This window comes from Botrytis cinerea, chromosome 14, assembly GCF_000143535.2.
Source record: "Botrytis cinerea B05.10 chromosome 14, complete sequence".
In the NCBI taxonomy this organism is placed as follows: domain Eukaryota; kingdom Fungi; phylum Ascomycota; class Leotiomycetes; order Helotiales; family Sclerotiniaceae; genus Botrytis; species Botrytis cinerea.
The window spans coordinates 986237-1002516 of record NC_037323.1 but is presented as its reverse complement, the minus strand read 5'-3'; the positions used below and the strand labels follow the sequence as shown (position 1 = coordinate 1002516).

The 16280-nt window shown below is 43.4% G+C and overlaps 4 protein-coding genes across 4 annotated transcripts; 3 read left to right on the top strand and 1 right to left on the bottom strand.

The window, feature by feature from the left end:
• The first annotated feature begins 5 nt into the window (after positions 1 to 5).
• On the top strand, positions 6 to 1053 carry Bcbet3. The gene is made up of 4 exons (XM_024697105.1): positions 6 to 102; positions 156 to 164; positions 227 to 449; positions 511 to 1053. The coding sequence occupies exons 1-4, from the start codon at positions 68 to 70 to the stop codon at positions 820 to 822; spliced, it is 579 nt and encodes a 192-aa protein (XP_024552919.1). The 5' UTR covers positions 6 to 67; the 3' UTR covers positions 823 to 1053.
• Positions 1054 to 3678: 2625 nt separating this feature from the next.
• On the bottom strand, positions 3679 to 7942 carry Bcnam7. Its single transcript, XM_024697104.1, has 3 exons — positions 7718 to 7942; positions 7289 to 7607; positions 3679 to 7231 (listed from the first exon to the last, which is right to left on the bottom strand). The coding sequence occupies exons 2-3, from the start codon at positions 7585 to 7587 to the stop codon at positions 4228 to 4230; spliced, it is 3303 nt and encodes a 1100-aa protein (XP_024552918.1). The 5' UTR covers positions 7588 to 7607; positions 7718 to 7942; the 3' UTR covers positions 3679 to 4227.
• A 167-nt stretch (positions 7943 to 8109) lies between these two features.
• Bcimp4 lies at positions 8110 to 9813 on the top strand. The gene is made up of 3 exons (XM_024697103.1): positions 8110 to 8180; positions 8261 to 9527; positions 9655 to 9813. The coding sequence occupies exons 1-2, from the start codon at positions 8175 to 8177 to the stop codon at positions 9149 to 9151; spliced, it is 897 nt and encodes a 298-aa protein (XP_024552917.1). The 5' UTR covers positions 8110 to 8174; the 3' UTR covers positions 9152 to 9527; positions 9655 to 9813.
• A 2966-nt stretch (positions 9814 to 12779) lies between these two features.
• Bclcc2 lies at positions 12780 to 15325 on the top strand. The gene is made up of 4 exons (XM_001553136.2): positions 12780 to 13056; positions 13109 to 13234; positions 13340 to 13429; positions 13569 to 15325. Exons 1-4 carry the CDS (start codon positions 12849 to 12851, stop codon positions 14888 to 14890), a joined length of 1746 nt encoding a protein of 581 aa, XP_001553186.1. The 5' UTR covers positions 12780 to 12848; the 3' UTR covers positions 14891 to 15325.
• The last annotated feature ends 955 nt before the right edge of the window (positions 15326 to 16280 follow it).

Here is a 16280-nt window from a genome sequence, read left to right as displayed (position 1 = left end):
GCTTCGGAGTATGAATTAATTTCACAACCCGATTTCAAGTGTAGTTTAAGAAATATAAGACACAAGTATGGCTTCCAACAAAGCCGCGAGGATGGGTGAGGAGTAAGTAATCGCTTGTCGGTCATCAAGGCAACATACACTAATGCGCAACTTAGGGTCTGGAAGTAAGTACACCAGCAGCACCAGAAACACTTGCCATATCTCACGATGGCTAATCAGCATCCAGAAGTCGTGTAGACAAAGTCAATGCCGAGCTAGTCACTCTCACCTATGGAACCATTGTCGCACAACTTTGCAAAGATTACGAAAACGATTATGTAGAAGTCAACAAACAACTTGATAAGATGGGTTATAACATTGGGCTACGTTTAATCGAAGACTATCTTGCCAAGTCGAATACCATGAGACGTTGCTCGAACTTCAGAGAGACTGCGGAGATGATTTCCAAGGTACGGCTTCAAGAGGAGTTGTGCGGATTGTGCGGAGCATAGTGCTGATAGAGAACAATAGGTTGGGTTTAAGATATTCTTGAATATCACCCCGGCGGTATCCAACTGGACGAGTGACAACAAACAGTTTTCCCTGATATTCGAAGAAAACCCTTTGGCCGACTTTGTGGAATTGCCAGACGATGGAAGAGCACAGGATGAATTATGGTATTCGAATATCTTCTGTGGTATTTTGAGGGGCGCACTAGAGATGGTGCAAATGCAAGTCGAGGCTCATTTTATCAGTGATATTCTTAGAGGTCATGATTCGACTGAGATGAGGATTACTTTGGTCAGATATATTGATGACGAGATGCCAATGGATGATGATTAGGAACCGGGTTGTTTCAGTCGAGGGTGTATATTTCTGGCGTTAGGGATGGGGGTATCATTGCGAGGATTTTGAAGACATGGGATCTTTATGGCTCAAGGTAGATTATAAAATCTTTGGTTTTAATGTCGAAAATTAATGTATGATGTCGAGACTGTGTAAAGTTGTTTGTCCGGTAGAAGTATCTACGTCGATGACTTGGAGAGAAATGTTTGTGTCTTGGCGTGAATGCTAGCCGATCCTGATTTTAATATGTTTCCTAAGCTGCTTCACGACTTGATAACTTCCGTCTGGAAGTCTGGCATCTCATGCATTGGAGCGAAAGCTGAGTATGAATAGTGGCAAATCATTGTCCATTGTTGTCGGAGAATGGTCGATGATTAAAGTGGCATTCTAAATGTTGAAATGAACGTCACAATGCATAGGGTGAAACGAAGCCGGTGAGGTGCTGGTGATACTGCCGAGTCGAAGCATAGCCGCAATTCAACTTCTCGCGGCACAGCACTCAACGATAACGAAGAAAGATAATATTGTTAGATCATGTTGATAGATCAGTTAAGGCCGATTCTTCCTTTAGCTCCAGAAAAGAGGCAGCCGCGAGAGATGAAATTTCTCGAGGGGTGGAACAGAGGGTGGAGTGCGGTTGCAAGAAATGCTTGATCGATGACCAATGTTAAAAAAGGATGTTTCATCGCTCTGAATGGTATCAAACAAAGCCCAGTGGCTCGGGAAATTCAACTATCAGGCCCAGTAGCAAGTCACAGGTCGCTATGGATGCATATCTTCTCTTGTTTCAATGCGACAATTGGCAATCATCTTGCGTTATCACTCACAAATCTGCGGGCAAAGTTTCGTGTGCAATGAATGAAGGATTGAAAAGATATGGGCAGGGTATTTGAGTCGGGTCGATACAAGTTGCCTCAGCGTTGATCAACCTTCATGCAGTTTTTACTGTTTCACAAAATGTTAAATTGCTGGCTAGGAAAGCTCCAGAACAATCATTTTGAGAAACGACGAGGAAGAAGTTGGTGGATCTGAGTTTGAGGTCGTACCCCTACGACCTAGCTCTTAGAAGTTGATCGTAACGAAGTGTCGAGGACTACGTCTCCGATAGAAATCTAGAGAATAATAGAGGACTTTTTAAAGGACAAGAAGCGAGATACCACTCTTTCATTATCAGTTTCTTGTTCGCCACTTTTATCTCAAATTGACATAGCCTTCCCTTCAGTGGTACTCAGGGCGAGAGCTAGATGATCAGTTCCCATCATGCTAACCCTTTGAATTCCAAATTTTGAACGTCATCTAAGACAACATACACAATGTAGACCACAAGCATCATTGCCAATATAAAATTTCGGGAGAAATATCTATGGTATATTCAGATCTCTTTATCATTGCGTCACAATGCTGTAAAACGTATAATCTAAGATTTCCCGGGGTGTTTGCACCGTGGAGATGATGCCTTGAGTGTCATAAATATGAGAGACGAGGCGATGATCATCGAGACTCGAGTCGAAGCTGTGACCTACCATAAAGTAGTATTACGTTCTCTAATGGCTTCAGTATACCTACCCAATCAATTTAGACCGGAAGCGAATGTTTACATGTAGGGGGTTATCTGAAATAGTTGAGTTACGAGATGAAACAAATGTATTCAATGGATTTCATCCGAAGATGATAACTTGGTACATTACTTATTATTCTAAGATTGATGAATTGGACTAAGAATGCCCAAGGTCAGATTTTTATCATACTAATGCTTGGAACTAGCCGTTAGCTTTCGCACGCTTGTCTTTGGCTCTACAAGGGTCAACTCTCGAACTATACAGGGAGTTTGAATTTTAATCATCGATCGGCTCCAACTGTGTCAGGTTCAAGGGATTCCAGTGTGCTAATCCTGCTATTGAAGATTGCTTTATACTTTTGGTTTCAACCAGCCCTCCGTGACATTCCAAACACCACTTAATTTATCCACAGGCATGCACAACATCTTTATGAAGCCACAGAACGGTAGAAACTTGATTTCTAAACATCAAGAATTAGAAGGAGAAACTGCTTATTAATGATTTCACTCACGAGAAGCATTGCAGTCATTGCACACAAAGAAAGACAATGGGCCATCAAGGGGATGAATATGATAGCCAGGATACTTGGAGTAGATAGTCAGAAAATAACAATGGGCAACTGTGAAGAGTGTATGGCGATAAAAACTTTGGAAACCCTACTGGGTTTTGATGTGCGAACAATTTAGACCGCTCGCGAAGGCGGACTTGACAAAGGATGCTAAAGTTTCAGGGGCCGCAAACGAGCTGACAGAGTTAAATACTGCAGTTGATGAAGTCCTCTACACCTACATTGTTCACTAATGATAAAAGTACACAGCCTAGCTTTACTAAAGCAAAATCAGTCAGTGTCGTTTCCGGTCACGATAAGTTGTGCTCAGAGGAAAAGAATCTTCAAATTTGTAGATAGGCATTTTAAGACCCAGGTACAATCGCTCCAACAACTCCGATGCCACTGATAGTTTACAACTGCGAAGTACAATCATCTCGTCTGTCGCTATTAAAATTCTTGCTCTAGTTCTTGAAACAGGAGGAGAGTGACTGGGTGGCAAAGAGATTGCTAGTTGCGACAGCGGCGTATGCAGCGATTTTGGTAGTGATTGTTGGTTTTTCTATAAGCCCATTAGTCAAGGAATTTTTGCTTTCTAAAATGAATCTCCAAATGTGAGACGTGAAAACTCACGACTAACAGACGCGTTTGCAACATGGGCCTTCTATGGAAATTGGAGTGATGGGTCAAGATAAAATACGTTTTACACAGGATCACCTTTAGGTACGACATTGCTAGCAAGGGGTTTAAATTCTAAGGTACTGCAAATGTGCCAGTATCTATCTTGTTTGCATGCGTGGACATAAACCAAAGCTAATGTTGATAGCATTCTTCTCCATAAGCATCAGCTCGAGGGGTGAATGTTACAATATGACATGCTGAATAAGATCATGAACCTCACCACCAAAAGATTTCTGTCTCTCGTTTAGAACAACCACACCCGCCACCGTCAAAATATCCTCTCCCCTATAAAGCAATCTCCCTACAGCCATAAACAATCTAAATTTGGCACCACTCTCATCTTCTCTCCTTCGACACTTTAGAAGTCTGCTTGGTTGGCATTTCATGCTTGCAGTAAAAACCTCCCTACATATGATATATGTATAGATTGTCACGCCCTAAATTTGTAGGTACGACACTTGGAAGGTCGATTATCGATGAAGTATAGATCGATGAAATTCGATATTGGTTGCTGGCCGCACAGAGCAGCGAAGAGCCATCTGCTGATCCGGAAGGAATATCCTTAGTATATCATGATTATGATGTCCTATGAGAATGGACCTTGTCAATGTAGAATCAGTCATAACCTCCTCCGATCTGGCTTGCAAATGCCGTAGAGACACTCTTTTCATCGTCATCAAAACGACGACCACTTAGTAAAGAGCTCGTGCCAAAGACACTACCAGCATCACCAGTTTTATAATCAGCAATGCGGCCACCTGATTCGACGTATCGCTTCAAGCGGTCAGATTGACTCAAACTAGTTTGCTTTTGTCCTTCGTGGACGCTGACACCGAGGCTAACACCTCCTTGCCCAATGCCTCTGCCATCTGTGACGCTGCTGCTTGTGACATCAGTGAACTCACTAGCAGCAACAGATTCTCCAGCTATGCTCTCAGGCCCACGCCCACGACCCTTTTGACCATTGGCACGTGGGCCTCGTGAATCAAGACCAGGCCAGTTGTCAAGACCAGTGAGAGGGAAGTTACCAAAGCCGGCAGGATAAGCAGATCCGACACCCACACCGCCGAGATGGGATGAGTGAACCGAAGAAACGTCATCCAAAGCAGAACTCATCATCGAACCAGTATCAGTGAAATCCTGTAGTGGAGGAGCTTTGTTATTGCCATTTCGGCCGTTGTTGGGCAATCCCATTTGATAACGTTGTGGACCACGGTAGGTTGTCTTTGGACGACTAAATTGTAGAAGCGATGTTTGCAAGTTTGAAAGTGGGCCTTCAACAAGACAGCTACGATCCTTGAAGTGCTGCAACAAGTAATGCCAGAGAGGATGCTTTGACAAAACTTTTGGATTGCCAACAATGACAAGACCGTACTTGGCACGTGTCAAAGCTACATTGAGACGTCTAGGATCACTCAAGAAACCAATACCTTGATGATCGTTAGATCTTACACAAGAAAGAATGATGAAATCCTTCTCTCGTCCTTGAAAGGCATCTACAGAAGCGACCTCGACCTCCTTATAGTGCTCTTTCTTGAAAGAACCCGCATTTTGCATAGATGTCACGACATAACTGCGTTGACCTTCATATGGGGTGATAACGCCAATATCTCCGGGTTGTACTCCAGCTTTGAAAAATCGAGTAACGATCTTCTCAACATTCGAAGCCTCAGTTCTGTTGAGATAAGAAGTGCCCGAAGCAGAGATCTCCTCATTACCAAGATTGGACCAGAACATCATGGGTGTATCGGCTACAGGCCAAGGGAAATCAACGTCACGACGAAGTCGTTGTTGCATTGTGACACCGTTTTGTAGAGAACCATCGTAGAACATGTTAGACGGAAATTCAGAAAGACATGGGTGCATACGATACTGAACATTAAGTCGGATGGGGTTGAGGCCGAGGTGGACTAAACGCTCGAAGAGTGACTGGTTTAAACCTGCCTTTGCAGCCTTCTTGTTCATGATGACGGGACCCAATTGTTGATGATCTCCAACCAGGACCACTTGTTTGCATCCCAGAACAAGTGGAATCATACATTCTGGTTCTGCGGATTGAGTAGATTCATCAATGAGGACTGTTCTGAATTTCATTTTGGCAAGCCTTGGGTCTCCAGCTCCAACACAAGTACAGCAAATAACATCAGCGTTGCTCAAAATCTCGCGTTCGGCAGCTCTTGTCAATGCCTTGAACTTCTTCTCATCTTGACTTGACAATTCTCCCAACTCGCTCTTCAACTGAGTAAGTTTGGCCAATTCGTGATTGCTGTCATTCATGCGGACCTGCTCATGCAAAGAGAGAAACCCAACAGATGACTCGACATCTTCACGGGATTTGGCTGTGAGACGAACAACCTTAAGTTGAGTTCGATGTATACGCTCACAAAGTTGATCGACGGCAACGTTAGAAGGAGCACATACAAGAACTTGTCCACCATTGACCTTAGCCAAATGATAAATAACTGTAGCGGATGTGACTGTCTTTCCAGTTCCCGGAGGTCCTTGAATAAGACTCAAAGGCTTTTGCAATACGCTTTTGACGGCGCTAATTTGACTGCTATTTAATTCTGGTAGACCAGGAACGCTGAATTTCTTGGGCATTTGAATTTTCATTGGAGCGGCAGCCACCTCGTGACCAAGAAGTTTGTGGAAAATGTATCCTGATACACTCATTTCGTCTACGGCGAAAGTCTTCATAGCAAATTGCATGCGGTCGTATGATGTTGCTTTCCAGACATAATCGGCAGAAAAGTTGTGGGTGCATTCCGTTGGGACTGATTTATCGTTGCCAACCTTTCGGAGTTCGATGGTAACTTCATCAGATTGATTATTCGGAATTTTGACCACATATCCAACACCCTCCCAGACAGGTCGTAGCTCTCCTTTGTACTTAAGTCGCATCTCATCGCCTACAGCGAGCTTTACATCGCCAAGCTCTATCTTTGGAAGAATGAAACTGGCCAAGTGTTTGTTATTCAAACCATAATCCCAACGGATAATTAAACCATCTTCAGATTGAGCTTCCTTAAGCTTGCGGTCGTAATCTGCCTCAATCTTGACTAAAGGCCCGAAGACATTTTGATACTGATAGGCATCATCGTATTTAAGAAGGACAGGGGCTGGATCATCATCAATTCCAGCAGCCTTTTCCAAATCGGAAAGGGTAGCGTTAACATTATCCTTCCACATCTCCTCCAACTTCGCAATCATTGGCGGCGTGAGATGTCGGGCGCGAAGCTGTTCTGCGTCCGTAGGAAGAGAGACAAGCCAAGACAAAAAGGATCGATCCTCTATCAGCGGTTGCCATTTGGACACATCCCAACTCATATCCTTCGAAGATGGAGCGGAGGCGCAGGGTTGACGACATAGAAGAACCACAACTGTATCCGATTTCGCAGGAATAAAGCCGAGGAGAAAAACATTTTTTATACCGCAGTTGTAGCATTCCAGTACAGTGTCTCCGAGGGTCGACATTGGGTGCAATTGAACTTCCTTATGTCTTGCGCGGACAAGGTGATTGACAATATGCGAAGATGTAGCATTTCCACGGGCACTGCAAAACCATTTGTTGCATCCCAAGCACTTAACCACACAGCTTGGAGAGTGAATTCCACAGTATCTACACATCAAATCAGCCCAGCTCAGGACAATTTAGATTGTTGATAGTTCAACTTACGCGCATGCGTGTGCTGGTAGTTCCTTCTCATCCTCAAGACCTCGGAGCCCAAGAGTTTTCATGCCATCGACTGGAACACTTGCAAGGCTCTCGTTATCATCGTCGTCGAATACTTCAGTCTCGTTGTCATCATCATCGCTTCTTCTTCTGCTGGATCCCAAACCGCCATGACCTCCGTATTGACCATATAATAAGCTTTCATCCGGATCAATGTTGGAGAGATCATCTGCACCGGCGTTGATTGCTGCAGCAGAATCGGATATGAGGTGGTTCCCAACGTGGGCGAAAGCGCTTTCCATGATGACAGTATGTCTAGATACTACACAAAATGGTAAAGGTTAGAACAGCTGTAGTTCGGGAGAACAGCAGAAGACATCAAGATCGACCATTGAGGATCCCGCTACAATACAGGAAAAAATTCATACTCACAATAGATTGGATAAATTCCTTATGTTTGTGGAGGTAGCCTTTGTGGCGGGAGGGCGGCGCAAAGGGTTTGGAGATATTCTTGAAAGCCGGACAAGACTTTCAAGTCATTATCGTAACTTTGACTGTGATTCGCAACTTGTCCTGCAGGAGTGTGATATCTCTTGTATAACAGTGAGGGGGCCCAGAACTTATTTTACCAATGTTGGTTGGGTTGGTGGAGTACTCGAGAAGAGATGCACAGTTGCTTTTTTGATTGTGGGATTTCACATTTACTAATAACTTAAGTGACATTGCTATTTGGGTGCTTAGCGTGCTGATACCGATACCGATACCAACCGATAAAGGTTTGTGATAGAAACTTTTTTTTTCTGCTCTAACTACCTCACCAAAAAGCTTCATATTCCCCCCTTCTCCTTCAACACACAAACTCTCCTGAAGTTGGAAAACCATTGTGAAAATGATTGTAAGTTGTGTTCATGTCAATTGTCATATATTTCCCCGCAGTATTGTTTCCAATCAGACTGGCTAATACATGTTCTGCAGCGCAAACAAGCTCGACAGCGACGAGATTACCTCTACCGAAGAGCCTTAACCCTTCGAGATGCTGAGATCAGTGAAAAGCGCGCAAAGCTTCGAGCTTCTCTAGCATCAGGCAAGCCCCTAGATCCATCGATTGCGAATGATAAAAAACTACGAGAAGACTATAAATATGATGAATCCCGGCCAGATTTGACAGCAAACGAGGAACTTGACTTGGATGATGAATACGCTCAACTTTCTGGAATCGTTGATCCTAGAGTACTGATCACAACTTCAAGAGATCCTTCATCAAGACTTTCTGCCTTTGCAAAAGAGATCAGATTATTGATCCCAACGTCAATCCGTCTAAATCGAGGAAATCTTATTCTACCAAGTCTAATTACATCCGCCCAAGCATCTGGACTTTCCGATATCATCCTCCTCCATGAACATCGTGGTACACCAACAGCCTTGACACTATCTCACTTCCCGCATGGACCCACGATATCATTCTCTCTACACAATGTTGTTTTGCGCCATGACATTCCCAACAGCTCCCGTGGTACGGTCAGCGAGTCTTATCCCCATCTAATCTTTGAAGGCTTTACGTCAAGATTGGGTCTTCGAATCGTCAAAATCTTGAAACATATATTCCCCCCAAGAGAAGCGATTACAAACAAAACGAAAATCGGAAGCAGAGTTGTCACATTCAAGAATATTGAAGATAGTATCGAAGTTCGACACCACGTGTTCGTTAAGACAGGATACCAAAATGTGGAACTCGCAGAAGTTGGACCTCGTATGACGATGAGATGCTTTGAAATTAGAGGAGGAACGTTGGAGAATAAGGATGGCGATGTTGAATGGAGGATGAACCAATATACGAGAACTTCCAAGAAGAAGGACTACCTGTGAAAGCTTGGGGTATGGTTATTTGCTTGTTTGTTTAGCGTGGAGTTTGGTGGTATCAACTTACTGTTGAGAGGTTCAAAAGATTACAAATCGAGGTCCTTCTCCATCGATATATCTACCAAAGACTGTGACAAAGAAAGAGATATCCGCAGATAACATAGGTAGTAGCCATATGGTCGCTGCGACTCTCCACGCCTCGTCTACCGATATGGAAAGAAGCGAGAATGTACCGAGGAGGGGCTGATGCATCATGGGTACGATGTGATCTGAAAACAGTCTGTCGTTGGGCATTATTCAGATCCCCTCATTTCTGCTATCTCGTTAAGCATTTCGATTTCTTTGTCCAAATTTGGTTGTGGGCGATGCGAACAAAATTAGTGTAGGTGTCTAGATGCATATTCTCAATCACATTGTTTATCAATTAGTCGTTCAAGCTCCTTTCAACGCTTTGTCATAGTTGTCTTTGAACATGCTCCCTGCGAAAGATGCTAATTATCCATCGATAGAAATAGGGAATCAGCCAAACGGCAAAAGTCGAGTTTTTTCACATGTTCTTCGTGTTTGTTTGTGCAAACATTCGAAGATAAGAGATAAAATGATTCTGCTGCGAGATTTCCTTGGCTGCCCAATTTAAATCTTGGCATTTCTATTTCTCTCCACCTCCAAATACTCCAAACCCTTTTATCGTTGTGTGCGTGTGGATCTGATGCATACCAATTTTTTCATTAATTGAATTTGTTATTGTGGCCTTTCCATTATTTACTCGCCGGACACAATTTTTCCGTTCACGATTTAGGACCATGCGAGTTTTCGAGATGAGAACGACTCCATTGCGCGTTGTATTCCTATCAGGGGGGACGAGAGGAAATTCACACTATTGCTGTCATGGACACAAATCCTCACACTGTTCTGGGAGTATATTGACTGATACAGGGGCAACACGAGATGGTCTTCCTTCAAATTTCGTTGTAAGAAAATCGATCCATTCTGCAGTCTCGGAATCGTTCAAAGTTTTTTCAATATCATCGAAGACAATGCTGACACGAGCAACGGCAGCACTTTATTCCCGTGTTCTACTTCTATCTTTCGTTTGTAAGCCAGATATCACTTAACATCGTGGTGTTCAGGGGTCAATATGACCGGCTCAAAATGAAGGAATCTGCTAAAGTACCCCTAAACTTCATTGTTGCCTCCGAACAGAAACGTTAGCGAGATCAATAGTCATTGTAAGAGCTGACAGCCCCTTCACGTTATACAACCATTCCTATCTGAACATTCAGGTTGCAATGCTTTTATCAGCAAGGATTATAAGGACAAGCGCGCAAGTTGAAAGCTAACCTCGGATTTAAGCCGAACCACGTTATCATCTGGTTCATCGGGATGAAATCTCATCTGGATTGGATTCCTTGTGACCATGTGGAATACCCTGCAGTCCCTTGTTTTCGGTGTACCTTGCTACTTTTCTTTTTGAGCCGTTTATCATTACTTCCGTTAGGAACCGAGAACACACTCTCTTGCTTCAGCTCATTGAGATCCGAGTTCCTAATTTTTCGGCGCGTAATTAAAGTGTTATTTACGTCTTCAAAGTTTTGATAATATATTAGATGCTATTCATTGTTGCCTCTTTCGTATCGCTAAGGTAGTTAGTTCTATACAGAGTGGGGGAAGGGAAATTCGGGGGTTTACTTTTCATAGAACCTTCGGTAGGGAGGAGTTAGCCGTAGCAGTGGCTCCACCATCAGGAAGTAAGGTTCCGATCTATTATGGATACACGATCATCCGTGTTTAACTCCGTAAGCCCTATCAAAAATCGAACTCTTAGCTTTATCAACGCTTGTGCGCAAGATAATACCGGTTCCTTCATTCTTTAAATTCTTGGCATTCTCTTTTCTTGGCATTCTCTTACGGTCCCGGAAACCTAAAGATAATTGTATGTTTTGAAGAATTATAAATTAATATTCACGAACTAATCGAACTAGTCGAACTAACAAACGCAGTCGGCCCAACGTTCCTGCACAATATATATTGCCGGACATTTTCTTCAATTCGAAAGTTCCGCTTTCACTACAAAGATTACTGAGTATCAGTAAGTACAATCTTGATTAGGAGGATAGAAAGTCCTGGTATGTCTTGGCATGTCACCGTCAACTACCGGTCCTAGGGCTTCGTCGACAATACTACATCACTATACTACAATACACTGTTCGCGGGGGTGATTATAAGATTTTGATATCGAAAAGCGTCGTAAGCTCGGTCAAATCGACTAACCATAATCCGTGCCAGATGAAGGTGCACAGACGGTCCCCAAAAACTTTCTGCTTGTCTTTTCCAACTGGATTACGATTTTTCTGGGGATATTCGAGTAGTAGGCGGACTGAATCTGTGCTGGTCTGGAGAGCATCATATATTATTACCTTTTTCTTAGAGTTCGATGCATTTTAGGAGATGATCAATACGGATATGGCTCAAGCAAACGGGAGCCAATGAAATCTGAAATCTACGTTCATACAAGCTTAACTCAATAAAGCTTAAGGCTTCTTATTACAGATTCGGTAAGGTACCCGAAGGATTTTATGCGCAACAGCGCGATTACGACGTGCAAGGAAAAGAGACTTTTGAGTGGGCACATTGAGTATGGAATGTCACCAATTCAACAGACCGTGCCTACTGCTCATTAGTCCACTCACTTATCATTCTTGAACCAAATTTTCTAAAAAGCTACTTTTATTATCTATTTTGCGAACGGGTATGAAATATGGAACCCAAGCCGGGGGGCGAAAGCCTTCCGCTGCGGGCTGAGGAGAATTGCCAGGAGGCGTACCTGTGATATTTTAGCACAAATCTATGATGTGTGTACCTGCAGCCACCAGTAAGCAATAATTGCGCCGTGTAACCTATCGATTGTGACTGACGTGTGAGGACTTACCGATGAGGAAAAGGTGGCTGACTACAATGTGAATGAATCCTTGCGGCTTACAACCACAACGTGAGCAATAATTCACTGAGTTATAGTGCTCACTACTCCAAGCAATGAATTCTTCTACCAGGCCCCGAGAGACCGAGATGAATGCAGATCATTGGATACGCTCAGATATTGTAATCCTTAGAGCCAAAAGGATTGACGAATGTTAATTGTTTCAACAACAGGTGATCTTTGAATACGTCTCCACGGTTTTCGGCACGAACTGCTGTCTTCCCCTGGAGTAATCTATTAATGTCTTTCATGGCGCTAGCATAGCTCCGGGTTGTGAAGCACTGTCCATTTCTTCAACCCTTCAATATTTCAGATGGATCTTGAGGTTCTCACCATGCATTCGACTTACCGCATTCGTTCGCCAAGATATGTCACTGGCAGCAAAAGCAATGAGTCTACAGATATACTGCACATAGATGGGGTTGGGAGAGTACGTATACATCCCATGCAATGCAACCTAGCACGGCGACAAAGCATCCAAGCTGTCACAGGACAATAGCGGACTTCACTATGTTGCCGTCAACGTCTTGAACCTAAGCTCAGAGGTGAACACGAAGCTGACGGGACTGTCCAATTTCAAGAGCTTCACTTTTCTATAAAGTCAAGATGCTTCGCCATAGAATCCCTCTCATCACTCCTCATCTCATCCTCACCACAGTCTTTTCTTTACAACTCCTTCTCTGGAGAACACAATCTTTCCAGTCACTCTTTGTTTGATTCATAATCATGAAGTATTCTACAGTCTTTACTGCCCTCACTGCATTATTTGCACAGGCATCTGCAACAGCTATTCCAGCTGTTCGTTCACCACTCGCTCCTCGTCAAAGCACCACTGCCTCTTGTGCAAACTCGGCTACTTCCAGATCTTGCTGGGGAGAGTATTCCATTGATACCAACTGGTATGATGTTACTCCTAATACTGGAGTCACCAGAGGTATGTGATATCGAATTCCTAGTCTCTAGTCTATCACTAACTCGATATACAGAATACTGGCTTTCAGTTGAGAACTCCACCATCACACCTGATGGTTATACTCGCTCAGCCATGACCTTCAATGGAACTGTTCCAGGACCTGCAATTACAGCAGACTGGGGTGACAATCTTATAATCCGTAGGTCTCCAGTCACTCAGAGAGCCTCTTTGTCCTCACAACTTGAGGCCCTCAAATATCACTGTTTTTAAGCTTTGATTGTCATTGCTAACTACCTGATTACAGACGTTACCAACAATCTCCAACACAATGGTACATCTATTCATTGGCATGGAATTCGTCAACTAGGAAGTCTCGAATACGACGGCGTACCCGGTATGTCTTTAAAAGATTGTGACCATGCGATCACAAGAATATTCCCCCTTTTCCCTCCCTTTTCGTCCCATATTTCCTCCTCCCTACATCCATAACTCTTGCCAGTCTTCTACTGAAAAATTACTAACATAAATTACAGGTGTAACTCAATGTCCTATCGCTCCTGGAGATACCTTGACCTACAAATTCCAAGCTACTCAATATGGAACCACCTGGTATCACTCTCACTTCTCTCTTCAATACGCTGATGGACTCTTTGGACCCTTGATCATTAATGGTCCCGCTACTGCGGACTATGATGAAGATGTTGGTGCAATTTTCCTCCAAGATTGGGCACATAAATCCGTTTTCGAAATTTGGGACTCCGCTAGACAAGGTGCTCCTCCAGCACTTGAAAACACTTTGATGAATGGAACCAACATCTACGATTGCTCAGCTTCTACTGATGCTAACTGCGTTGGTGGTGGTAAGAAATTCGAGTTAACTTTCGTCGAAGGCACAAAATACAGATTGAGATTGATCAATGTTGGAATTGACAGTCACTTCGAATTCGCCATTGATAATCACACACTCACTGTTATTGCCAACGATCTTGTTCCAATTGTGCCCTACACTACCGATACTCTTCTCATTGGTATTGGACAAAGATACGATGTTATCGTTGAGGCAAATGCGGCAGCAGACAACTACTGGATTAGAGGAAACTGGGGAACCACCTGCTCATCCAACTCGGAAGCAGCAAATGCCACAGGTATCCTCCGATACGATAGTTCCAGCACCGTAGATCCTACCTCTGTCGGTGTCACTCCCCGTGGTACTTGCGCGGATGAGCCGGTTGCCAGTCTTGTTCCACACTTGGCATTGGACGTTGGTGGATACTCTCTCGTCGACGAACAGGTGTCTTTCGCCTTCACCAACTACTTCACATGGACCATCAACTCAAGTAGTTTACTCCTTGACTGGAGCTCCCCAACAACTCTCAAGATTTTCAACAACGAGACAATCTTCCCAACTGATTACAACGTTGTCGCTCTCAATCAAACTGACGCCAATGAAGAGTGGGTCGTCTATGTCATCGAAGATCTCACCGGCTTCGGCATTTGGCATCCTATCCATCTCCACGGTCACGATTTTTACGTCGTAGCTCAAGAAACTGATGTGTTCAGTGCTACCAAGTCGCCAGCCAACTTCAACCTCGTCAATCCTCCCCGTCGTGACGTTGCCGCACTCCCCGGAAACGGTTATCTTGCCATTGCATTCAAGCTTGACAACCCTGGTTCCTGGCTTCTTCATTGCCATATCGCATGGCACGCATCTGAGGGATTAGCAATGCAATTTGTGGAGTCTCAAAGCTCGATTGCGATCGGTATGAGCGATACTGATATTTTCGAGGATACTTGCGCAAACTGGAATGCCTATACTCCTACTGAGTTGTTCGCCGAGGATGATTCTGGAATCTAAGGGATTTCTACATCCTGCTTAATGTCAATTAATCATTTGTATTGATTGTTCGTTCATGAGGATGTCTTTAGTACATCTTCCAACCTCCTCTCGCTTATTACAACACACCACTCAATACTATCATTGATGTCACGAGAAACGCAGAGTACCTTCTTTTTTACCACTGCACATAATTTTCCTTGTTTATCTTCAGTTGTTTATTTATTCCTTCACTCACCCACTCACTCACTCAACTATTTGTTCATTTTATTCCTACCTCCTGAGTTATTTCGCGAGCGAGCAGTACATTTTGAGTATCTGCATTGTCACTCGTTTAGTTTGAATTTTTGAATGATTGTCAGAGAGAAAGCATAGGAATACAGAACTTGCTTGCTGACTCGATTGCCTTCTTATTCCCTTGGTTTGGATGTCTTTGAGCGGATGGAAAGGTTGTTACTCTACTCGGTGTGTATATAGTATATGAATATATTGCTTATTGTACTTAAATGAATTTTGTGTTTCGTGATTGTGATATGATAGATAAGTTGATGCTAATGCAGTATGCGAGGGGTCAAGCAAGTCACAAATCAAAGGCCTATATTTATTAAGTACGTACGCTGCAAAGCATTCCAGAATTATCTGATTTAAACTGAACAATCAAGTATCTCTCTAATGTCTAAATTTCGACAGCATGGAAAGACGTTTCGGCCAGGCCGTATTTCAAAAATCACATCTTACTTTTCTTGAGGGTTAAGAATGAATATTTCTAATATACAACACACTATAGGATATATAATAATTGAGATGAGAGGTCAAAATATCGCGCAATAGATGCGTAGGTATTCACTTTCACACTCGGTCAATTCTTGCCGTCCATCTTATGAAAGTTCACAATAGTCTGAGGATATTAGATACTATCATCTATGAATACATATGATTTGCACAGTATCTGATACTCTCAAGCGGTTTAGAATTGTGTTAGGCACCGCCATCTTTTTTGAGTTTTCCTAATACTCCGAGTCTGCTAAGTAACACGAATGTCTGACAAACTCTCAATTCTTGATAGGCCCGAATATACCCAGATCCCTCAAAAATCTAGCAATAATCTCATAACGTGACCCGCTGGATGTCACTCATGCACTCGAGGTGACAAAATGTTTCACACCACCCGGTATTTAGATTGGAATTCACCGAGCCGCCGACATACCGCGGAATCACGGAGAAACAACAAAGTGGGGATGAAGGATCCGCATCTAGGGCTATCCATTTAGGTATTGCTACGACAGAATGACATCCGCCCCGCTCATGGATCTCGGCGGCTGGGCCGCCCAATTTCTCGTCTAAACCCTTGAGATGATCTCAGCTCAGACACATGATGTTGTTCTGGGATCGTTTCAGATCGTAAAGGAGT